The 25,834-nt window shown below is 40.9% G+C and overlaps 1 protein-coding gene across 1 annotated transcript in view; it reads right to left on the reverse strand.

Annotated features, from left to right (window-relative positions):
* Positions 1-25,111, reverse strand: part of abr.L (ABR, RhoGEF and GTPase activating protein L homeolog) — a 262,424-nt gene extending 237,313 nt beyond the window's left edge. Inside the window, exon 1 of the mRNA XM_018244805.2 lies at positions 24,349-25,111. Within this exon, the coding sequence (XP_018100294.1) occupies positions 24,349-24,877 (529 nt within the window). The 5' untranslated portion in view covers positions 24,878-25,111. The remainder of the gene's footprint in view (positions 1-24,348) is intronic.
* Between the last annotated feature and the right edge of the window lie 723 nt (positions 25,112-25,834).

Here is a 25,834-nt window from a genome sequence, read left to right on the forward strand (position 1 = left end):
TGGTGTTCTCCAGAGAGCTCAATTGCACCTGGAATAACGGTTTCTTTTCAGCCATATGGCTCTCGCTAAATCTGCTACTTAAACATTACACTCCAGCCCCTTGACATCTACAGAAACGCTTTTTACAGAAAATATGAAAATTGACACCAGACAACAGCTTTGAAGATGAGCATTGCAACATAATAAGTGCCCTCTTGTGGACCATGTCAGAACTGTAGTTTCCAAAAAACACATTGCCGGTATACTTAGTATCTGTACCCTGGATTATTAGAATTATCTTTTAGTCTTTCCCCTTAGCTTTATCTTTGTGTTCCATTTATTTTAAAATGAAATAGGTACACACACACAAAAGCATTGAAAGGAAACAAGAGCGATTCAAATTCCTACAAATGACAAAAAAATCAGAGAATGATGAGTTTCACTTATATTGCATAAGTTATTATAGATAGATAGATGACAGAGAGATAGAGAGATATAGATGATAGAGAAAGATAGATGATAGAGACAGATAGATGATAGACAAAGAGAGAGATAGATGATAGATAGTAGACAGACAGACAGATAGAGACAGACAGATGATAGAGACAGATAGATGATAGAGACCGATAGATGATATAGACAGATAGACAGATAGACAGATAGAGACAGAGATAGATAGATGATAGAGACAGAGATAGATAGATGATAGAGACAGAGATAGATAGATGATAGAGACAGAGATAGATAGATAGATAGATAGATAGATATATGATAGAGACAGAGATAGATAGATAGATAGATAGATAGATAGATAGATAGATAGATAGATAGATAGAGAAAGGTTTCTCAATGTTTCTGTCTCTCACACAGAAACCTTCATCTACAGTGAAAAACAAATAGTGACTGGCTAAAAATTTACTTCAAAACAGTGGAGCAAAAATAAATGGAAGCAAATTGCTGAAATTCCGATTGAAGGGTTTATTGCCTTTTTAGTATTATTCAGAGCTTTCCAAAAAAAAAAAAAAAAAAAAAAAAAAAGACACCAGATACATTCACATAAAAGGGGTAGTTCACTTTTTAGTTACACCTATCCACACAGACTCTGTTTTTAAAGAAACAGTAACACCAAACACTGAAAGTATAGCAAAGTAATTAAAATATAAGGTACTGTTAACATGCACTGGTAAAAGCCGTGTGTTTGCTTCAGAAAGACTACTATAGTATATATAACAAGCTACTGTGTAGTCATGGGGGCAGCCATTCAAGCTGGAAAAAAAGAGAAAAGACACAGGTTACATAGCACATAACAGATAAAACACCATTGTATTATACAGAGCTTATCTGTTATGTGCAATGTAACATGTGCCTTTTCTCCATCTTAAATGGCTGCTCCCATGGCTACACAGCAGCTTGTTATATAAACTATAATAGTCTTTCTGAAGCAAACACACCATTTTAACAGTGCATGCTTACAGTATATTATATGTTAATTACTTTAAAACACTTACATTTTTGGTGTTACTGTTTCTTTAATTCTGCCACTTTAATTCCTCTTCATAAAAACCACGAGGGAATGCAGTTTTAGCTGGTGGTTAACATATCACTGTACTACACAGAAACTGAGAAACAATATGTCACCCTTGGTTAGTCTCGTCACCAAATGACGTGGTATAAGAAGCTGCAGTAAATGTCAAGACGTGTCTATCGCAGACAGTACAAAGCAAGGGTTTCCTTAGCAGACTCACAATTCTGCCAATCTTGTTGGGGAAAAAAAACAGGATATCAAAAATAATTGTTACCCTATAAAGGTAAAACTAAACAGTACAGGTATGGGATCCGTTATCTGGAAACCCATTATCCAGAAAGCTCCAAATTACAGGAAGATAGACTCCATTTTATCCAAATTATCTACATTTTTAAAAACGATTTCCTTATTCTCTATAATAATAATAAAACAGTACATTGTAGTTGATCAAAACAAAGCTATTATTAATCCTTATTGGGGTAAAACAGGCCTATTGGGTTTATTTATTTAATTATTTTTTTAGTAGACTTGAGGTATGAAGATCAAAATTACATAACAATCCAGGAAAACACCTTTATAACACCATTATAAGAAATGTCAGAGTTCAAAAGGCATGCTCAATAAGGTAGTTTGGCCTGAGAAACCTCATTCCTAAAGTACATTTTTCTGCATGTTATTTTACAACCTTCCTTATTTAAATATCAAATTTCCTCTCTCCATACCATATAAAATGCAGCTGCAAGGCAAGGATCATATACTCATTTTAGCCCCTGAGGAAGTATCAATTGATACGAAATGCGTTGGGCCTTTCACTGTATAACAAGTATTTTATTGGAATAAATTGAATTTCTATTAAGGCAAATACGTGCCCTGAATATTCCTTTCTAAGTGTCCTATGAGTTGAACAATAATGTGGGGAAGCTGAGGACATCGCAGAATCGTGCCTACACACGATCTCAGACCACGAGGGAGAGAACGCAGACATTGAGAGCTCGAAGAAACAACCGACTGCTATCTGAAAGAAAAGACCGCATCCATGTCAGCGCAATCAGATGCGCAAGTAAAACAGCTTTGAAAAAAACGGCTTTGAAGGAAACGTTACTGGCAGCGACCGCACCGACACTGATCTATACGCCAGCCTTACATCGGCACTAGGTAAGCGAAATATCGGCTAATCTCCGAAGCGAAAAGTGACGGTACTACAATATCCTGCACTTTCATTCAACAGGCACGTGACGGACTGTTAATAGACGCGTCCAATCTTTCTGTTTTCGACTTGAACTCTTCTCAAGTGTGAGTAGACCGGATGTAAAATAGCAGCTCTGTGTACAAAGGATATTACACCATAGAGGCTTTGTCTTCTCTTCCTATAGGAACCTCCATTTTATTTCCAGCGCACCTTTCAACCCCTTTGAACTTATTGACACGTGGATAAGTGGATCCATTTACCGAACGTAGGTGCAGCTTGTATTTCCGTATCACCCTTGGACTGAGCGCAGATTTAACCTATTGATTTTCGAAGGATCATATACTGCTTCCTTTATTAAATATTTTACTACAAACCAGTTAAAAACTCTCAACAGTTCATCCAGGTTTGCTTTATGAACAACCCACAGGAAAAGAAAGTTCATAAGGGCCCCCACTAGGGCCAAAACTGCAGAGGAGGCAATCTCATTCACATATAGATGCTATAAAGGCAAGGAATGGAGGCAGATTTTATTAATGTTGTATTGTAATACTAACTAGGCCGTAATGCAGTTGAGCAGGCACTCAAAGGACCATTCCTCCACACATACGTAATAAAAATCAAGTACATTTATTTTGATGTTATTTAGGCATTGCCTTACACATTTCGTATCTCAGTAGATACTTAATCATAGCCTATGATTAAGTATCTGCTGAGATACTAAACGTGTAAGGCAATGCCTAACTAGAACCAAATACATTTTCTGATTTTTATTACGTGTGTGTGGAGGAATGGTCCTTTGAGTGCCTGCTCAACTGCATTACGGTTTGGATCCGCTCCCTTAGCTGAAGGTTCATGGCAGTGCACCTGAACCTCCTCCTATACTTGGTGAGTTAACCCTGTGACTCGTAACGTGGCGTTTTTGCAGCGTTTTTACGTTGCGTTTTTAAAAAAGAACAGCCAGCCGCAAATACGTATAAACTGCATTACCACTGAAACTAATGGAAAACGCACTATGGCAATTCACACAGGGCGCTTGCAAGCTGAAATCCGCCACAGGACGCCAGTATTGGCGTTTTTTATCAGAAACGCCAATACGTAGGGAAACTGCAGAATCAATAGACTCTATTGGATCTGCACGTTTGAAACCACCCTTTCATTTTAAATATGGCGTCCAAATTCAATGAGATCAATGAGAAGTGCATGTTGGGGAAAGAATCTTACGTGCTGAAAAACGCATGTTGACGGTCGCATGTGGTTTCAGTAACGTATTTACGCCTGGCTGTTCTTTTTTAAAAACGGAACCTAAAAATGCCACGTCTGACCTTGCCCTAAGAGTTTGTTTGCTCTGCCGAAATGAACTTTTCTTCTCTCTCTCCTGTTATTCTAATGAATGTTACCCTGCTGTGCATGCAAAACAACTTCATACTTGAAAAAACAACTTAATCTGACAAATGTGCAGTCTATCTTATTTCAGGCGGCTTATTTACACTGTACATTAATTTACTGTTGTCAGCATGCCATTAGCAATAACAATATATATTCTGTCTGGAGTACTGCAATCATCTAATAGCCGGCCTTCATCTCGGACAGCGAGCATCCATCCCACCCTACCACAGAGCGGAATGTGAATGACTAATTAGGATTAAGTCTCATTCATTAAATTAAATATTATCCCATAGAGATCTGTGCACTGGCTAAAGCACAATATATAGTGAATAAAGTACCCCCTCATGTAAAATATAAGGATATTATAAGTTACCGAGGAGTTTCATGACCACATAAAACACGAGGCTGAAGGCCGAGTGTTTTTATACAGGTCATGGAACTCCGAGGTAACTTCTAATATCCTCATATTTTGCAACTGGGGGTACTTTATTTATTATAATACACAAGTTTCAGTGAGTCATGTGACAGAAATGACATCACTACTCACCGTTTATAACTGATGACATCAGAACTCACCGTTTATAAGGATATCATTTACAAGATATTCATGGCTTTTGTATATTATATATATGTACACACACACACACACATACTTTTACAGACTTATGTTTACGCTCACATATATATTCGAATTCGACTATACACCACCTAAAACCTGCTGAATTACTGTTCAAGTCAATGGGAGAGGTCCACGTGTCACTTTGGAGTTGCTTGTAGCCTTTCTGATATTTGAGTTTTTTTCTCCGATCTAGTTTGATCTAAATCTATTAAAGTTTTCGGTTCGTTTAAATTCGTCCCGACTTTTACAAATTCTCTTTTTTTAATAAATCTCCCCAAGTCTAATTTCAAATTCATTCAAATTTAAGGGAGTTTAAAAAAAAAACTCACATGAATTCGAAATTCGACCCTTGATAAATGTGCCTCCCAATGTACTCACCTGGATACTATGTCAAACGTTTATACTATGCTATACCAGCAACACTTCCAAGCGCTCCATTGAGCCTCAGGACTCATCACCAAATGTAATAAAAGGTGCAAAGTTTGTTACAGATCTTATCACTTATAGAAACCAATCAACTGGCCAGCAAAAGGGAAAAGTTAAACGTTTAATTGGTATATAGCTAGAGAGATATGGATTTCCTAGCAGGCATCTCCTCGGCAATGTAATGGAATAATCTCATTCTTTCCCCCGTTTCACTTAAAAGGGTTGTTCACTTTGGAGGTAACTTTTAGTATAATGTAGAGCAGGGGTGTCCAAACTACAGCCCGCGGGCCAAATGCGGCCCGATATCTATTTTTAATTGGCCCGCAGCACATCTCCACTCACTACCTACCCCCACCATCCTAATTCCCGCCTACGTATCACTACCACGTGACTACTCATTCTGCCTGGGCTGCCCATGCGCAGAAGCTGATAGTGCCAGCCCGTCAGCTTCTGGAAGGAAGCCGCCAAGGAGTCATACAATGTGATTGGGTGTGACAATGAAAGGGTGTGGCAAACATTGCTTTGGAGCATTCGGATTGGTGGAGATAGTTGTCGCTCAAACTAAGGGTGGCTGGCAGGTGGCACCCTGCTCTGTGATTGGTCCCCAGCGTGACATGCAGTTTATTGTCACTGGCGCATTTTCGTGGAGAGGCGGAACCATATGGACCGGGTGTGGGAGGATGGGGTTGACTGTAAAGTGTATAAAGACAGCTTGTTATGTATATTTCACTTCAGTGTTTCCATGAGCCCTTAATGGTGAAATTGTATTTGTCTGGAAAGCTTACATCAGCAGTGTCAGTGAGAGTCTGAGGATGTACGTCATCAGTTCCAAGGCTGAGCATTTCACCTCAAAACCCTGCTGTTTGTGTATTTTACCGCATATGGCCCTTGGTGAAAAAAGTTTGGACACCCCTGATGTAGAGAGTGATATTCTGAGACAATTGGTATTTGGTTTTCATTTTAAATAAGTTGTGGTTTTTGAGTTATTTAGCTTTTTATTCAGCAGCAATTGTTGTTGCTAGGGCCAAATTCCCCTAGCAACCATGCAGTGATTTCAATAAGAGACTGGAATATGAATGGGAGAGGCCTGAATAGAAAGATGAGTAATAAAACGTAGCAATAACAATAAATGTGTAGCCTTACAGGCCATTTGTTTTTAGATGGGGTCAGTGGCCCCCATTTGAAAGCTGGAAAGAGTCAGAAGGCAAATAATTAAAAAAACTATAAAAAAAATAAATAATGAAGAACAATTAAAGGAATTGTTCAGTGTAAAAATAAAAACTGGGTAAATAGATAGACCGTGCAAAATAAAAAATGTTTCTAATATAGTTAGTTAGCCAAAAATGTAACATATAAAGGCTGGAGTAACTGGATATGTAGCATAATAGCCAGAACACGACTTCCTACTTTTCAGCTCTTGGTTTAAACTGACTGGTTACCAGGCAGTAACCAATCAGTGACTTGAGGGGGGGGGCACATGGGTCATATCTGTTGCTTTTGAATCTGAGCTGAATGCTGAGGGTCAATTGCAAACTCACTGAACAGATATGTACCATGTGGCCCCCCTTCAAGTCGCTGACTAACTCAGAGTTATAGAGCTGAAAAGCAGGAAGTAGTGTTCTGGCTATTATGTTAGACATCCAGTCACTCCAGCCTTTATACATTACATTTTTGCCTAACTATATTAGAAACATTTTTGCACAGCCTATCTATTTACACAGTTTTTATTTTCACACTGAACTGTTCCTTTAAAGAGTTTCTTAAAATTAGCCATTCTGTAAAAGTTAACTTAAATGTGAACCACCCCTTTAAAACATGGATGTCTGGCAATTTGTCTGTCTTTTAGGGAAGAGATTCTCTTTGACAAACACAGAGATTGACCAAAGGTCACATCCAGTAGTATTCAATGAATAGGCAGGGTCGGATTTCTTCCCAAAGCGCCCCAGGCCACTTGTACCCCACAACCCATCCCCCTGTTTGCACCCCTACTCCCTAGCTAATACCCACTGCTGCTGGTGCCGTTTCCCCATCACCGACACTGGCGGTTGGAGATACAAACAACTGTCAAATCATCCCACCCAGTCGCCAGTTCAGACACGGTGGAGTGCCACCCCAGATCTTACTCAAATATCCAGATATTATAACCTATAAATGCTCCAGTAAAGTAGTTAATTCAGTTACATTATAACTACTGATTTCAGGAAATTTAAGCCACCAGTCAGATGTTTGCTTTCACTATCCTAACCACACTACACTTGGGGCAAACTGTGTGCTTGCAAATATAGATGTAGGTAGCACAGTGGTTACTGCAGTTACCATGCAGCACTGGCATTCTAGGTTTGATTCCAGCCAGGGCAGTATCTGCAAGAAGTTGGTATTTTCTCCCAATGTTTGCGTTGTTTTTTTCCGGGTACTCCAGAACCATACACAAGGATTATATGGCCTGATTGTGCCCTTATATTGTAAACTCCACTGGGACAGGGACTGATGTGAATGATGTACAAACTCTATAAACCACTGTGGGATACTTTCGTGCTGTACAAATAAAGAAGAACAGATGAAGCCTGTCCTGCAAAACCTCACATACAACAAACCTCATCAAAAGCATCAGCACTTGAACAGGAAGCACCTGGATGCCCGCTCCATCCCCTACAGGAAATCAAATGCTACTGATGAAAAACCACCCAGTACTATGTGTTTTCTTTCATTCAAACTGCGGCCATTGTCCCTCAGACAAAAAAATGCAAATAAAGTTTTGTTATACCTGTACTGATCACATTCAGAATATTGCCCTGCTGTAAATAATATTCCCCAGTACATGTATCAAAATGACAATAACTTGAAAAGATAAAGAAATTGCCCTTTACACACCTGTACCATACACATAGTTTCCAGAGACAATCCTGTTTGCAATTTGGATAACTGTACCCCTTTTAGGGGGTAAGCTAGGCTCATCTTCCGCCATACATGCTCCGAATATTGTACAAAACAAAGTTTGATACGATAAGATATGTGCATGTATGTCCACCTTAAATGAGGGTGCAGATCACAGGTTAGGTGTGGCAGAGCACTACTTCTCCAAAATCACTTTCTCCGCTTCCCTTCAAACCACTCCTGTCCGGCTTTGGATGGCGGCACTTCAGCATTTATGTTTAAGGGTGGGCAACAAATGGCAGGGTGTGTTGTACAGAAAGCACTTGCAGGTCAGATATCAAGCCCAAGAGGTAAAATATATAACTTACCGTTCCAGGCTAGGCCTAATGGTTTAGTACGATATTCAGTGCTTGTATGGTGGAAGACAAGGCGACCAAAATCAGCAAAGATATTGTAGTCTATTTGATTTCCAAGAAGGAACATTTTTTGGGGGGACCCAAATATCAGCAAATGGTTACTGCTGAATTGTCAGATATAGATAGTATCTGATACTTTCTACCTGTATATCTGACGATTCAGCTCTTTATGATTGTAGTGAAAACAAACGCAACTGTAACGTGTATGGCCACCTTAAGTCTACCCAGTTAGACCAAGAGAACCATTGCGCGCCCATAAACACAAACAAAATGCTCATTAACAATTCAACAAACTGTAACATGATCATAAACGCAATTGAGTAGATTATCCTGCACTGTCATTTATTTGTGTGTGCTGGAGCTACCTTACTGCTCATTATGGAGAGCAACTAGGCAGTAAGATGATAATTAGCGTTGCCTTCGCTGAATAGAAGTGTTCCATGGGTGAGCCAGCACATGAGAAAGTATGTAATTTATGTGTGGAAAGTGGGACAATTCTAATCAGAACCCTTCATTACACCACAGAAGCAGTTCAGAATGGTGACTCACCATGTGCTGGCTAATGGAGACGTTGTCGGACTTCCTTCCCAGACTACATGGTTGCACGTGGGCAGTGTGCCATGTGTTGTGACACAGGCAGCAGAGAATCCTTCATTGCAACACCTTTATTGCATTAAATGGCATCTCGTTTTCTCTTGTGCAGGGCACAAGTAAGCAGTGTATTTAGTAACTGGCTGCATTATGCTTAGTGTGATGTGGTTTTAGTCTGGATTGTAACTTTGCAGGCCTGCACACCACAATGAGCTCTCAAGCAATACGTGTGTGTATGTGTGTCAATTTCAAACTACAGCTGCTGAGACTCATTTAAAGCTTTACTAAAGAAGTAGCTAGAAATGTTGTACATTATGTTTTGGTTTTCTGTACCAGACCAAGGCAACCACAACCCTTTAGCAGTAAAAGATGCCCCAGTAGCTCCCCATCTTATTTTCTGCTGATTCACTGCACATGTTCTTTGCTGTCAGTTACTGAGCTGAGGGACCCACTCAGCGCCGGGCCAACCGGAAAGACGTGCACATGCCTGTGAGGAAAACCTTGTGTGCAAGAAACCACATGCAAAAAGACCCCATCTAAAAAAAAGAAATGTGGAGCAAAAACGGCACACTCCTTCCAGCGCGACAATTGGGCACCAGACTAGAGGGTAGGAGAGGCATAATAGAAGGTGCGTGCCTGGCTCCCCTAAAGTTTTGCTTCCTAGGTACGTGCCTACTCTGCCTACCCCTAGTCCCAGCCCTGGACCCACTCACAATATAAAGTATAAAAAGTCACAATATGATGCCGATTAGTAATTACTACAGATAATTACCACATGGCAGCACAGAAACCAATGCAACTAGCATCAGCATTTAATCATCAGCCCTGTAGCATCAGCTTATATTACAGACAAACCTCATTTTCTGCTGGATAATTTGTGACGACCCCTAAGCTTAGCTTCTCAACAGCTGCTCAGAGCCCACTGAGCATGTGAGTGCCACAGACACTTTCCAAGATGGTGACCCCCTGTGACAAGTTTGAAGTCCTGGATCAATGCTGCTATTGAGAAACTGAAACTTTAAGACTAGTGCAACAAGTTCAGTAGATGACATGTTAAGCCATATTCATTTTTAGGGTTTAGTTCTCCTTTAAGTGGCTTGCCATTTAAAAAACAAATGTGTCACATAGGGCCTCAAACCCACAGGCATTATTTTGTGTGGTGGTGTGTAGTTATACCCCTGGCCACACTGTAGTTTAAGGAACATCTAAACTAGCATTAAATGCACTTTAAAACTCAATGGGGATGAACACAAGAATGTTAAAGGATACAGAGGATGCAGTATTTTGTATTTTCTTGCAATAATTCATCCTTTGTTTTGCAAAGAGTGCTGTAGATTACCACTCAGACAAGGCTGACCGATCTAAAGTTGTGATGTAGCTAAAGATTCCTTCCTGTGCACCCTCCAGAAACTGTTCAGCCGCAGACTGTGCAACCCGGGTTAAATACCAAATGGAAGGTGCGCCCACCACCAAGTTTCAGTACCTCCCAAACACTTCCTCACATACATTTACAAGCAGTACTGTACATTCATAGCAGGGTGGGTCACTTGCTGCTCAGTATATTAACTATATAATACAGCAATACAGGCAGCTGGACATGTTTATCATGAACTTGCTATATCTCTTTGTAAGAGAAAACAAAATTAAAGGGGTAGTTCACCTTTGATATAGACAGTGTTTTTCTGAGGCTCTTTGCAATTGGTCTTCATTTTGTTTTTGTTCAGCAGCTGACTGCTAGCATCTTATTTACCCTAGCACACAGTACAGGTATAGGATCCCTTATCTGGAAACACAATATCCAGAAAGCTACGAATTACAGGGAGGCTGTCTGCAATAGAAGCAAATAATTCTAACTTTTTAACATTATTTCCATTTTCTCTGTGCGAGTAACGCAGTACCTTGTTCTCGTAATAAATGTATTTAATAATGATTACATATTATTCTAATAGGCTTATGGTATTGTGATCCAATTCACAGAAATGTCCTTATCTATTACCCTAACTCCTGGTCCAAAGCATTCCAGATAACAGGTCCTATATATTACAGGTACAGGATCCATTACCCAGAAACTAGTTATCCAGAGAGCTCCGAATTACTTTAAGGCCATCTCCCATAGACTCCATTTTATCCAAATAATCCAAATTTTTAAAAATGATTTCCCTTTTTTCTGTAATAATAAAACAGTACCTTGTACTTGATCCCAACTAAAATATAATTAATTCTTATTGAAAGCAGAACCAGCCTACTGGATTTATTTAATGTTTACATGATCTTCTAGTAGACTTAAGCATGAAGATCCAAATTACGGAAAATATGTAATCCAGAAAGCCCCAGATCCTGAGTATTCTGGATAACAGGTCTTATACCTGTACTGTTTTTTACTTCTATAGCACTGTCATATTACACAGAACTGATACATCACTCACATAATCAAACCTAGGACCCCAATGCTGCAAGGCAGCAGTGCTATAGTAGGGTTAATTCCTCAAACACCTGTAAGATTACAGATCCTGCTTGTGGCACAGTAAAGTGTTTTGGTCCAATATAGTATCTGGTTCATATTTTGTGTATATACATTCATGCAAATACATTCACAAGCTAGGGTTTTTATTGCACACCTAACCTTTTACTGCAGATAAAACCAAGGCCCACATATACAGTAAAATAATGTTATTTGAAACCATACTTATAAAAGGGGTTTACTGTAATATTTGACCAATGGAATGCAAGGTACTTTCATAATAACTCCTACTTTCTTTTTATGTGGTCCTGCATGAACATGTGTATATACTGTATAATACACAAAAGCCATGAATATCCTGTAAATTATATCCTTATAAACAGTGAGTTCTGATGTCATCAGTAATAAACAGTGAGTTCTGATGTCATTTCTGTCACATGACTCATTGAAATTTGTGTATTATAATAAATAAAGTACCCCCAGTTGCAAAATATGAGGATATTAGAAGTTACCTTGGAGTTCCATGACCTGTATAAAAACACTCGGCCTTCAGCCTCGTGTTTTTATATGGTCATGAAACTCCTCGGTAACTTATAATATCCTTATATTTTATTATATTTTACAAGAGGGGGTACTTTATTCACTATATACTGTACACAGTCATATAAAAAGTTTGGAAACCCCCTCTCAGCCTGCATAATAATTTACTCCACTTTCAACAAAAAAAAGATAACAGTGGTATGTCTTTCATTTCCCAGGAACATCTGAGATCTATGGTGTTTTCTAAACAAAGATTTTTAGTGAAGCGGTATTCAGTTGTATTAAAATTAAATCAAATGAGAAAAACGTGGGTACCCTAGTAATTTTGTTAATTTCAATGCGTGTAAAGCTGGCCATAGACGCAAAGATCTGATCGTACGAATAGAGGATTCGTACGATTTTCAGACCGTGTGTGTAGAGTCCCGATATTTTTCGTCCGGCGGAGATCGGTCGTTTGGTTGATCGGACAGGTTAAAAGATTTCTGTCGGCTGCCGATAATATCTCTGAATGTATTGGCGATCGTATGATATTCAGTGTCACTAGCTTTTGTTGGACATAACTAGCTTTTGTCGGACAGAAGCACAACTTGCATTTAAGGTGGTCAAATGCAAGTTGTGCTTCTGTTTGAGTCTCCTCTGAAGACTGACAGCATGGTATCCTCAAAGCAACTCTCAAAAAATCTGAAAACAAAGATTGTTCAGTATCATGATTTAGGGGAAAGCTACAAAAAGCTATCTCAGTGGTTTAAACTGTCAGTTTCAAATGTAAGGAATGTAATCAGGAAATGGAAGGCCACAGGCACAGTTGCTGTAAAAGCCATGTCTGGCAGGTCAAGAAAAAATACCTGCTACCTACTGTCAGATTTGGTGGAGGTTCCATCATGCTGTAGGGCTGTGTGGCTAGTTCAGAGACTGGGGCCCTTGTTAAAATCGAGGGTCGGATCAATTCAACTCAATATCAACAAATTCTTCAGGATAATGTTCAAGGATCAGTCACAAAGTTGAAGATATGCAGGGGTTGGATATTCCAACAAGACAATGGGGCATGTTGGAGATATTGGAGATAAATATCTGGAGAGATTTCTGGAGATGTTGCTCATAGCAACCTATCAGATTTTTGCTTTGTTTTATAACTTATAGTTGGATTTTTAAATCTAATTGCTGATTGGTTGCCATGGGCAACATCTCCAGAAAACATGCCCCATGATCCTGACCCTAAAAGCACACATTCACAGCCCCCCGACTTGAATATAATGTAAAATCTATGGGATGATTTGAAGCAGGCTGTCCATGCTCGGCAGCCATCAAATTTAACTGAACTGGAGAGATTTTGTATGGACGAATGGTCAAAAATACCACCATCCAGAATCCAGACACTCATCAAAGGCTATAGGAGGCGTCTAGAGGCTGTTACATTTGCAGAAGGAGGCTCAACTATGTATTGATGTAATATCTCAGTTGGAGTGACCAGATTTATACACCTGTCTAATTTTATGATGCATACTGCATAGTTTCTGTTAATCCAATAAACTTTATGTCCCTGCTGAAATACTACTGTTTCCATAAGGCATGTTATATATTAAAAGGAAGTTACTACTTTGAAAGCTCAGCCAATGATAAACACAACTCCAAAGAATCAAGAGGGGTTACCAAACTTTATACACACACTCATATATAAATCTGTTCAAAGACCCACACTCCATTCTGTGAAAATCAAATTGCTTTTATTTCACACGTCATACATCTGACGTTTTGGGCCACATTAGCGCCTTTTTCAAGGTTTTTTCATTATGGAAAAAAAATGTTTGAGTGGCGTTCCCCTTTAAGATCTGAGCAGCCTTAGCTAGAATAAATCGAAATTAAAAGGTGAGATTGCTACAGATGACGCACATCTCACTTCCAAAGCTGTAAGTGTGAGAATGCATCACTAAGAATGGAAAGTCGATTAGCTTTTGTCAGGATGGTAGTGAAGTCCCAGTAATGGTGAGCTAAAAGAAAATGATATGAATAAAGATATATGAAAGCATGTGTTTTTCACATGATGTTGGGATGCTTGAGCTTTAAGCTATATCTAAAGATCAGGACTATATTTTGTATTTGCCAGATATGCACTGAACACTCCAACTAAGCACTGAAAGAGATTAATTCACTCCCTAAAGCCAAGAGAATGATATGACTCCTGGCTACAAGGATGCCATGTACCTCTGCCTCCAAGACAAATGGCCATATTTGGAGCCTACAGATGAGAAGAAGCCAGTATCATGAGATGTGCCCCGGCATACAGAAATATTTCATATGGAATTACCCCCATTCTTTTCTGTGATTGTTCCTTGTAACCACAGGCTCCATTATGAGTCAGGCAATTATCCCCCAAAAATACATTAGCCATTATTAATAATAAAGACGCAGTTTGCATCAGACAGTCGTGTCGCGTCGGATCACCGTTGCTACACGATCCGACTTTACATTATTTACCTTGTTCCTGTCGAATCCGACTTGACGCGTTTGTTTAGTCGCCCAGCGACGGATCGCATCAATGTCGGCTGTGTAGTCCTAGCCTAATACACCGCGCATTGCCAGGCTTCTCTATGTAAAAAAACTGTGTACATTTTTTTTTAAGAAAGTTTTTTCTTAAAAGTGACTTCAACCAGAAGCAAATGTAAAATAATGGCGGCAAATCTGAAGTTTGCATGGCACAAAATTACAGACACCTTGATGAATTTAATTTACACAGAATAATAAATATGCCCCACAGAGTTTCTGGTCACACCATATAAAACAGACACTTACAAATCTTCCTAAGCTAAATGTACACAATCCTTGCAATTTTTTTTTTCCTGCAAATTTTTAATTCCCTTTCAACCTCTGATACAACAAACTGCATTATTATAATAGAACTGTATATCATAAATGCCAGTCAATCATCAAGGCACATGCAAAGCATTGTAAACAGCAGAGTGATTCTAAAGAAAAAAAATGTAGGTCTTCAAGACAGTTTTCTCCTATGCATTTGCAAACCACACAGTGATACAACCAGGCTGAGCTTTAAAGGAGAAGGAAAGCTACAGAGGCATTTTATTGCCAATAGATTATCTGCAATAGTGCAAGCTAGTGCTATATTTATTCTGTAGAATGTTTTACCATACCCGAGTAAAAAGCTCTAGAAGCTCTCTGTTTAGGATAGAAGCTGCAGTATTAGCTTGGTGTGACGTCACTCCTGAGTCTCTCCCTGCTCACTTATAGATCTGGGCTCAGATTACAGCAGAGAAAGGAGGGGAAGAGGAGCAAACTGAGCATGCTCACGCCTGGGGCAAAGAGGTTTAAGCTGAAGGCAGGAAGTCAGAAGTCCATGTGTACACAATAGAAGGAAAGAAATGCAGTGTTTCTTTTGAAAGAGGACTCAGAGCAGCATTACTTTGAGGGTTTACTGGTATATTTAAGTGGACCTCTCTGATAAGGCTTACTTAGTTTTAACCTTTCCTTCTCCTTTAAAAGGAAACTATATTGACATCTGTTCCTCTTTCAGTTCTTTTATAAAAACTGCAGTCCAGGGGTGTAATAACAGGGGAAGCAGACCCTGTGGCAGTATATATATGGTGAATAAAGTACCCCCTCTTGTACATTATAAGGATATTATAAGTTACCGAGGAGTCTCCTTGGAGTTCCATGACATAAAAACACGAGGCCGAACTCCGAGGTGACTTCTAATATCCTTATAATTTGCAACTGTGAGTACTTTATTTATTATAATACACAAATTTCAGTGAGTCATGTGACAAAAATTACATCAGAACTCACCATTTATAAGGATATAATTTACAAGATATTCATATCTTTTGTGTAATATATATATATATATATATATATATGTGCGAGGTTACGTACGAGATTGGGTCTGTAGTTTTGTTCTTAAATTGAAACATTTACATTTACTTATTAAATGCAACTTAGACAGATGTCTGTCTTAACAGTGTTTATTTTTACCTTTCTGTGCATATTTTTTTATACCTTTCTGTGCTCTGCAGTAGCTACGCACCAGAAAAGATAAATGCTAATAATATATAAAATAAAAACCAACAAAACCATACTCCAAGGACTTTGTAGGTGAAAAAACAAAGATTTATTTCAACATTTCAGCTCCATCAGTCGGAACGTCTTCAGGAAGCGCCCGAGTGATGGAGCCGAAACGTTGAAATAAATCTTTGTTTTTTCACCTACAAAGTCCTTGGAGTGCAGTTTGTTGGTTTTTATGCCTTTACATTTTGACCAGCACCCAGACAGTGGTTTGTCGGTTTTGAGTGCACCAGGCAGGACTAAAATTATATATAAATAAAATATATAATAAACATATAAATATATTTCAACAAGATTTCATCATAATGAAAAATACATTGCTAAATATCACATTTCGTAGAATACGGTTAGTTCCTAAAAGAATTTCTGATAACAAAAATATTTTGAAATAAAAGTTACGAAAACAGAAACATTTTATCTGCTGTATGGAAGTCATGCCACTGCACCCCTGCAAACCAAGCTGAATAAAGAAATTCAGAATCAAGATAAATAGCAGTTGGCCTGAGAAGAATTATAACCAAGCCCCACAGTCAATCCATATAAAAGGAGATTGTAAGCTTTTGCAAGTCCCTTTGATCCAATTTTTACTCTAATGGTTATCGAAAGACCCTGTTTGTAATAAATTAATGTAAAACACGGTATAACTTGCTGGTGCTATATAAATGCAGCACCACTTGATTACCCATCCAACTTGAATACCCATCCATTATTTTGTTTCACTGTAAAGTGATGAATTCTGGGACTTGTAGTCCCTCTGCTTTCCAGAAACTCTGTCCACCTCCCACTATGGAAAGCAGAAGGCCTCCTAGCAACTCCTAGCAACACTGCCCCACAACTAAAGCTCAACTAAAGAATTAGGTTAGAAATGTTGTACATTATGATTAGTGCTTCTGTACCAGCCCATGGCAACCACAGCCCTTTAGCAGGGAATATCCGTGTCTCCAAAGATGCCCCAGTAGCTCCCCATCTTCTTTTCTGCTGATTCACTGCACATGCTCTGTGCTGCTGCTGCCACTTACTGAGCTTAGGGACCCACTCACAATATACAGTACATAGAATATAAATGTCACAATATAAGGCTGATATTACAGACCAACCTCATTTTTTGCTGGATAATTTGTGACGACCCCTAAGCATAGCTTCTCAACAGCTGCTCAGACACTTTCCAAGATGGTGACCCCTGTGACAAGTTTAAAGTCCTGGATCATTGCTGCTATTGAGAAGCTGAAACGTTAGACTAGTGCAATAAATTCCGTATATAAAATATGGCATTTTTAGTTCTCCTTTAATGGGAATCTAATGGTTGTAGTTCAGCAATATATGTGGGGCCCTCTAGTTATCCATGCCTGCTTTTTGGCGTTTGAGGCAAGATTGTTATTTACATGACTGCTAACATTTTTGTGCAAGTGCATAAGTAGACACAGTAACTGTAGGTGTAAGCAAGCTGCTCTCCTCCTACCTGCCACCCTTGCTTTCAACCTCTGCATGTCTATGTTCTGCCAATCTGTGTGTATACTGCGTATCACTGCCAAATCCTTTATTGCAACCAATAATGGGAACAGACTTATTTTACTCATATGAGCAAGTCACTCCACATAACTTCTATTAGCAGTTGCACCTTTATGTCCTGCTTTTGATGGCTCTGGGGCATTATAAAATCATTAATTTGCCACTGACAATAGCAGTATGTGACATTATTGGATTAAGCACTGTGATTAATTCATGGTGACCAAGCTTGGTGCCAATTGACTGGCTGCTTGGCATGTACCCATGCTTCGCTGTGTTTGCTACCAATCAATCTCAGCAACAGATTAAAGCCAATTTAGCCAAAGGCACCGACAGCCCCAGCACTAATGGAAAAGCATTTAGCACAGCAGGACAAACGTTCCCACTGGAGAAGCCAGTTTCCAAAGTGCTGTTAGCAATGGCACTATATCGGAAGGTAACACAGCAGGAACAAATTTGGGCTCCAATCCCAGATCACAGGAAAAAAAACAAAAAAAGGCGCTGTACTAAGCGATAACGTGCACCAGTTGTGTAACATAAACTTGATGAGTGATTTACAAGTTTTTCAAATATTTTAGAACCTTTAAGTAAACGCAAGGGAAAGAAGTAGACAGAAACAAGCATGTAATGGGCATACTAGATGCACCAAATTTTAAAGGAATTGTTCAGTGTTAAAACAAAAACTGGGTAAATAGATAGGCTGTGCAAAATAAAAAATGTTTCTAATATAGTTAGTTAGGCAAAAATTTTATATATAAAGGCTGGAGTGACTGGATGTCTAACATAACAGAACAGAACAGCATATAACGTCCTGCTTTCATTACTTCCTGGTTTTCACCGATCTGTGACTTGGGGGGGAGGCACATAGGTCATAACGGTTGCTTTTGAATCTGAGCTGAAAGCTGAGGATCAATTGCAAACTCACTGAACAGATATGTCCCATGTGCCCCCCCTTAAAGTCTCTGACTTACTCAGAGTTAGAGAGCTGAAAAGCAGGAAGTAGTGTTCTGGCTATTATGTTACACATCCAGTCACTCCAGCCTTTATACATTACATTTTTGGCTAACTGACTAAATTAGAAACATTTTTTAGTTTGCACAGCCTATTTACCCAGTTTTTATTTTTACACTGAACAATTCCTTTGAAACTACCATAAACTCCCATGAACTGGAAATTCGACCAATTGCAATTTATTATAAAAAAAAGAGAAATAATCAAATTTTATAAACTTGATTGAATCAAATTCAAATTGAGTTTGATTCGAGTTTTTAAAACTCGATACAAGATATTTCTCAGAAAAAAACTCGAATGTCAGGAAGGCTGCAAACAACTCCAAAATCCCAGGACGTCTCTCATAGGCTAAAACAGCGATTCGGCAGGTTTAAGGTGGCGAATAGTCAAATTCAAGTTCTTAAAGGGCCAGTGTATGAAATCTCGAAAATCGAATTAGAATTTAAAAAAAAAAAAAAAAAAATAACCTTGAATCGAATTTTAACAATTCTCTTGTTAATAGTTGAATTTAATAGTTTTAGCCATAAAAACTTGAATATTCAAATTCTACAATTTTAATTTTCACTTCAACCCTTGATAAATCTGCCCCAAGGGGCGCTTCGATTTCTGAAGTCGCCTCACCAAGGAAACTTCGGGCGACTTCGGAAATCGAAGCATCGCGAGTGCATTAGTGCAGGCGATTCTTCATTCAAGCAAGTGGAAGGCAGACGTAAGGCAGTTCGGGGAGATTGTCGCCCCGCAGAAGAGGCGATTAGTTGCCAGGCAACTAAATCTCCCCGAATCTGCCCCAATCCTTAATGGGAGGCCTCCTAACTTCCTGCTACCAGGAACAGTATTTTCAACTACTGACACCAAGGTGTAAATGGACTTCCCTGGGCATCAGTGCTTTTTGTGTATAGAAAACGGATCCGCACACACACACACTGGTTAATGCAGTTGGGAAGTATCCCCTTTTATTCAGCCACCAAACATCAGTGCTTTTTTTTTTTTTTTTTGACAGAAAAAGGTTCATCCCTCATCTGTGTAAGTAAAAGCCATACTAACATAAATACTACTAAATAAATTAAAATCGTAAAAAGACCATTTAACATTATATAGCAAGCAGAGCTGCATTTAAGGACCTGCAGTTTGGAGGCCTCATTTAAAAAAATGAAGGTCAGGGTTTAAATTTGCACCTGCTCATAGTGCCCAAAGGTGCTACTCCAGTGAGTATAGGCTGCCTATGTTCCTTAGAACTGAATTAATCAGGGCCTGACACACGTGTGTCATTCAGACACACAAGCTAGACAGAATCAATGGGCATGAGTATCTGCCAGGTGTTAAAGGTGCGGTTCAGCCATTATAGAATGGTCTATTCTTAGCAACTTTTCAATTGCTCTTTTTTATAATTTAGTTATTTGCCTTTTCCTTTGGCCCCTTTCCGGTTTTAAAATGGGGGTCACTGCCCCCAGCTGCCAAAAATATATTCCCTGTGTAGATACATTTATATTGATATTGTTACTTTTTATTATTAATTTTCATGTTTCTATCCAGGCCTCTCCTATTAGTGATGGGCAGGCGAGCCCTTGTGGCCCCTAAATTTATAGAATCGTGCCTGCCCCTTTCATGACGTCACTGCGGGGAGGGCACGGGTCTATAAATCGAGGGGGGAATGGCGGGATGGGTGTGGGTTGAGAATTTCACGACCAGCAGACCACTATCTCCTATTCATCTTCCAGTGTCTCATTCCAACCACTGCCAGATTGAAACTGGTCTCTAGTATCTCCCAAATTGGAGAGCTGCTGAACAAAACAATTAAAAAAAAAAAAACACATAAATAATAAAAAATTTGCAAATGTTGCAAATTGTAAAATATCACTTTATACATTAAATTAACAATTTATACTAAAAGTTAATTTAAAGTTGAACTACCCCGTTAACTTAAGGGCTGCAATTTAATCACCAGATGCAAGAGCTCTGTATCTGAGCATTAAAGGGGTTCACCTTTATGTTATGTTAGAATGGCCAATTCTAAGCAACTTTTCAATTAGTCTTCATTATATTTTTTTTATAGTTTTTGAACAATTTGACTTCTTCTGACTCTTTCCAGATATTAATTGGGGGTCACTGAACCCATCTAAAAATAAATGATCTATAAGGCTAAAAATGTATTGTTACTGCTTCTTTTTATTACTGAACTTTCTATTCAGGCCTCTCCTATTCATATTCCAGTCTCATTCAAGATCATTGCATGGTTGCTAAGGGAATTTGGGCCTGGCTACCAGACTGCAAACTAGAGAACTGCTGAATAAAAAGCTAAATAACTCAAAAACCACAAATAATAAAAAATGAAAACCACATTGTCTCAGAATATCACTCTCTATGCAATACTAAAAGTTGATTTAAAGGTGAGCAACCCCTTTAAGGGCACGATTTTGCACCCCTTAGGACTCTAGCACTCGCATCAATGGAATTGATAAATAAGGTCACGCTACACAATAGGACCTAATGTTGCACAGGAAAGTATTTTAGCATGCTGCAACTTTGGCTACACAACCATTCGAATGAGCAATAACACACAAATTAATCTCTATGAAGTCACATTGCAATTGATCACACACTTTTTTTTTTTTACTTTTCCTTACAAATCTTAAGCTGGCCATAGACGTGCAGATATGAACGTACGAATCTTTGTTTCGTACGATTTTCGGACCGTGTGTAGCGTGTCCCGACATTTTTCGTGCCATGGTGATCGGTCGTTCAGTTGATCAGAAAGGTTAGAAATTTCTGTCGGTTACCAATAATTTCTCTGCATGTATTGCAGGTCTGACAATATCAGTGGGAGACTGGCACTATTAGTCAGACATAACTTTCGTAGAATTGCTGTCAGGGGGAGAACACTGGCCATTTTTCAGGGAAATGACTGCACCGTCCTAAATCCACTAGGGATGCACCGAATCCACTTTTTTGGATTCGCCCGAACCCCCGAATCCTTTGTGAAAGATTCGGCCGAATACTGAACCGAATCCGAACCCTTATTTGCATATGCAAATTAGCGAGGGAAACATATGTGCGGCAAAAAAAAAAAGGATTCGCCCGAATCAGAATCCTGCTGAAAATGGCCGAATACCGAATCCTGGATTCGGTGCATCCCTAAAATCCACACAGGGTACCAGTACGATGTCGAATGTTACTTTCCCAGACCACACCTCACCCTCACTCACTGGTTTAAGTAAATGGGAAAGGGAAGGTGGTGTCTCCCAGACACTTTACAAAACAGTTGGCTGTTGGTCTGCAGCAGCGGGAGCCAGGCTTTTGGTTTAGTCACCCAGTGACGTTGTGATGTCACGCGAACACGCCAACGTGGGGTTACGTCACTGCGTGCAGCCGGCGCGACAAGAAGCTCTGCTCATCTCTGCTCGGGCTGCGGGCCAGTCTAAAATTGACAACGGGCCGCAAAGATTGGCCCAGGGGCCGTGGTTTGGACATGCCTGGTATAGAACAATGGCTTTCCATCCCAGATCCCCTCCTATCCAGCTTCATTGTAACCCCAATGAAGGGTTACTTTGCTGCTTCCAATCCAAGTGAATGTAGACATGTCCATAAAGCAGCCCCCTGGCTGTTGCTAAACTATAGCTCCCACCATCCACAGGCTACAGAGGGAATACAGGGAACTGCAGCTTAACAGCATCTGGAGGTGCACAAGTAAAACATCCCCACATTTAGGCCTCATGAACATGGATCTTACTGTTGTGGTCCAATACATTTGCATTAGGCAACTGCCCAACACAGTAGTAAATATTGTAGTAGTAAACACCTGCTGCCTGTCCAGCAACCAACAAATTGTGATGTAAATGTTGCCCTGCCCAGGAATGAGATATCTATGACTCCCTGGCACTTGATGAATAGCGTTCCCAAATGATCAGTGAGACTCGTGTTACGTATTGCCTTTTGCTTCCTTCACGCCCGTCAGCATGTTGTAAAATTAAAGTGAAAGAAGAAGCCTATGAGCAGAGGCCATGGGAAAACCAAAGGACATTCATTGGTTCTAACTGGTGCAATATGGGAATTACACATTTTGGGGAGACAGTATGCAGAGCTGAACCGATTTGTCGATTGTATAGACCAGTTTGTCAAGCAAACACTAATAAATAGTCCAACACCAACAGTTTGTAGCTGCACAGCATGTAGGCACAAACAAAACCATGTAGCATTTGCATGACCGCCACTTACTCCTGGGTGTAGTCTCACTGGCAGCCTTGTATGGAAACAAACAGATTAAGATGCCCAAGTTGCACCAGTTCAATCCCTCTGAAACAGGACATGATGCAGGAAAACCCTCTCAGTCCGTCAGCTGATTACAGACTACACATGCAATTTAAAGGCACCACCATCAGGATTTTTATTTTGGGGCAAATGACACTATGTGTTGCAAAGCATTAGGACCAACCACACACTGCACCAGCAAAAGCAGCTAAAAACTATGACATGACACCTGATATGTTTTCAGTATAGCTTCTCTATATACCCTGAGCTTGAAGCCCCTTCACATCACACGCTCTACTAACTAGGGTGCTGGGGTCATATTATTTACCCATGCATGGGGGTGCCAACATGTATGTTCCAACCTTCCCCTCTAGAGCCATTATTGAACTACAACCTCCAGCATTCCCTGATGCTAGTTGCTGTTGTTCCAACGATAGCTGGAGGCCTCTAGGTCAGACAGAAGGGCCACAGATCTGTGTAACACAATAGAGATTGCTTATTTTACATCTGTGTAACACTTTGGCTCTGTCTGGACCTCCTAAAATGAGGGGCCCCTAAAGTAAGGCTGGGGCTAGAGTAGAAGGGAGCTTTGTCAAGCTCTGGGTGTTATTGGGGGGCTATAAAGTTCTGGGACTTATTGGGGGGGCTATCAAGCTCTGAGCCTTATTGGGGGGGGGTATCAAGCTCTGAGCCTTACTGGGGGGGGCTATCAAGCTCTGAGCCTTATTGGGGGGCTATCAAGCTCTGAGCCTTATTGGGGGGCTATCAAGCTCTGAGCCTTATTGGGGGACTATCAAGCTCTGAGCCTTATTGGGGGGCTATCAAGCTCTGAGTCTTATTGGGGGGCTATCAAGCTCTGAGTCTTATTGGGGCTATCAAGCTCTAAGTCTTATTGGGGCTATCAAGCTCTGAGTCTTATTGGGGGCTATCAAGTTTCAAGCCTTATTGGGGGGCTATCAAGCTCCGAGCCTTAGTGGGAGGGGCTATCAAGCTCTGAGTCTTAGTGGGAGGGGCTATCAATCTATGAGCCTTAGTGGGAGGGGCTATCAAGCTCTGAGTCTTAGTGGGAGGGGCTATCAAGCTCTGAGTCTTATTGTGGGGCTATCAAGCTGAGTCTAATTGGGGGGCTATCAAGCTCTGAGCCTTATTGGGGGGCTATCAAGCTCTGAGCCTTATTGGGGGGCTATCAAGCTCTGAGACTTATTGGGGGGCTATCAAGTTTTGAGCCTTATTGGGGGGCTACCAAGCTCTGAGCCTTAGTGGGAGGGGCTATCAAGCTCTGAGCCTTATTGGGGGGAATATGAAAGCCAGCACCTATGTTCCACGCCCCGTGCTTCTGTCAATGGAATGTTGAAGTTGCACGTGTGGGGCTGATACATAGACAGTATATAGACAGACAGTATATAGACAGACAGTATATAGACAGTATCTATGGCACTGTATGTAGCCAGAGTGGCCCCTGTGATACTGAGAGGAAAGAGAGATGTGTAAGTGAGTGGCACGTACCTATGGAGCGATCTTCCTCCAGGTCGGAGCTAAGGTAATCATCACTGCCCCTCTCGGGTGAGCTGTGTCTGGGTGAGTCCCAGCCGGGCACCTGCAGTAGGTCCCTTCGCCTCCCCGTGCGTTTCCCTGGCTCCTGTCCCGCAGCCGCTTCCTCCTCATCCTCCGGCCGCGGCTGGTCGCCAGGAGACAGGAGGTTTCCCGGCACAGAGAGCTCGGTACTGCCCCGCTCATCCTCGTAGTCCCGGTCGGGTAGGGGCGGGGGCGCGCGCTGCGGGGGAGGCGGCGGAGGGGGCTTATTGCTGCGGACACGGGGAAAGGGTTTGGGGGGTTCGGGCCGGGTCAGGGCGCTCTCCAGGTAGATCACTTTAAAGCGTTCCTCGTTCAGCTCCTGTTGCAGCTTCTTCAGCTTCGCCCGGCAGCGCTCCAGCTCCTGCTCCACCTCTTGCGCCGAGTTCAAGCGCATCTCCGGAGCCGGCTCCCCGGGGAACTCGGTCTTCCAGTTCTGCGCGAAGTCCTTCGGGTCCCACATGTCAGGCGGTGCCCTCACACCCGAGCCCAGGCGGGAATGACAACTGTAGTTCCAACCTCTCACTCCCGGACAGTGGGCGGGGTCTGGCAGCCGAGTCAGGTAGATCCGCCAGTCGGGACGCGCACTCTTCTCATTCCAGCAGCCTCTCCAAACTTTCTTCCTGAGCTTCCGCCTGGCGGACAGGCTTGGCAGGGGCGTGACGTCACGGCGATCCCGCCCCCCGAATCAGAGGAGCTGTCACTGTGCGGGGCTTACCTTGCTTTCCTAGGGTCACGTGAGCACGGATGAGGTCTTCATCAGTTTAGGCGGCACATTCAGCCTTACTGCGTTTCTGTATTTCCTGTCACTGGAACTGTGGCATATGTTAGGCTACATGATACAGGACTCTGGGTCTTTACACTCTCTAAGTGCTTGCTTATTAATTGTGTGGAAATTGTTAGATGTGTTTTACCATAAACAACAGAAACTTAACCAATTAGTGCTACAACTAACTCTCTGCAGCCCGAGGGCAGCTAAAGGCTGATGGGAGTTGTAGTCCAACACCAGCAGGTTTGCAGGTTGGACATCTTTATAAGGGCTTGTTTACCTTTGAGTTAACTTTTAGTATAATGTAGAGAGCAGGGCCGCCATTAGAAATCACAGGGCCCCCTTACAACAAAATTTTCGGGGCCCCCTGGTTGGCCCTCGCACCCTGGTGCCCAAGCCCCACCCCTGATCCCGCCCACTCCACATCACAATTAAAAGACCATACAGACATCAGCGCTAAAACAAGTAACCCCCCCACACACATATTGATGGTCAGGGCCCCCTTATAAGGTAAAAAAAACATAAAACATTGGCGCCAGGGTCCCCCTGACATTGGTGTCAGTAGAATTAAACTCGTGGCTTCAGGACTTCAATTATAGCTGTTTTCGTGACTTCGGGTCCTTTCACAGCTTCAGTGCCGGCTCCTTTCGA

Source organism: Xenopus laevis, chromosome 2L (assembly GCF_017654675.1).
Source record: "Xenopus laevis strain J_2021 chromosome 2L, Xenopus_laevis_v10.1, whole genome shotgun sequence".
Taxonomy (NCBI): domain Eukaryota; kingdom Metazoa; phylum Chordata; class Amphibia; order Anura; family Pipidae; genus Xenopus; species Xenopus laevis.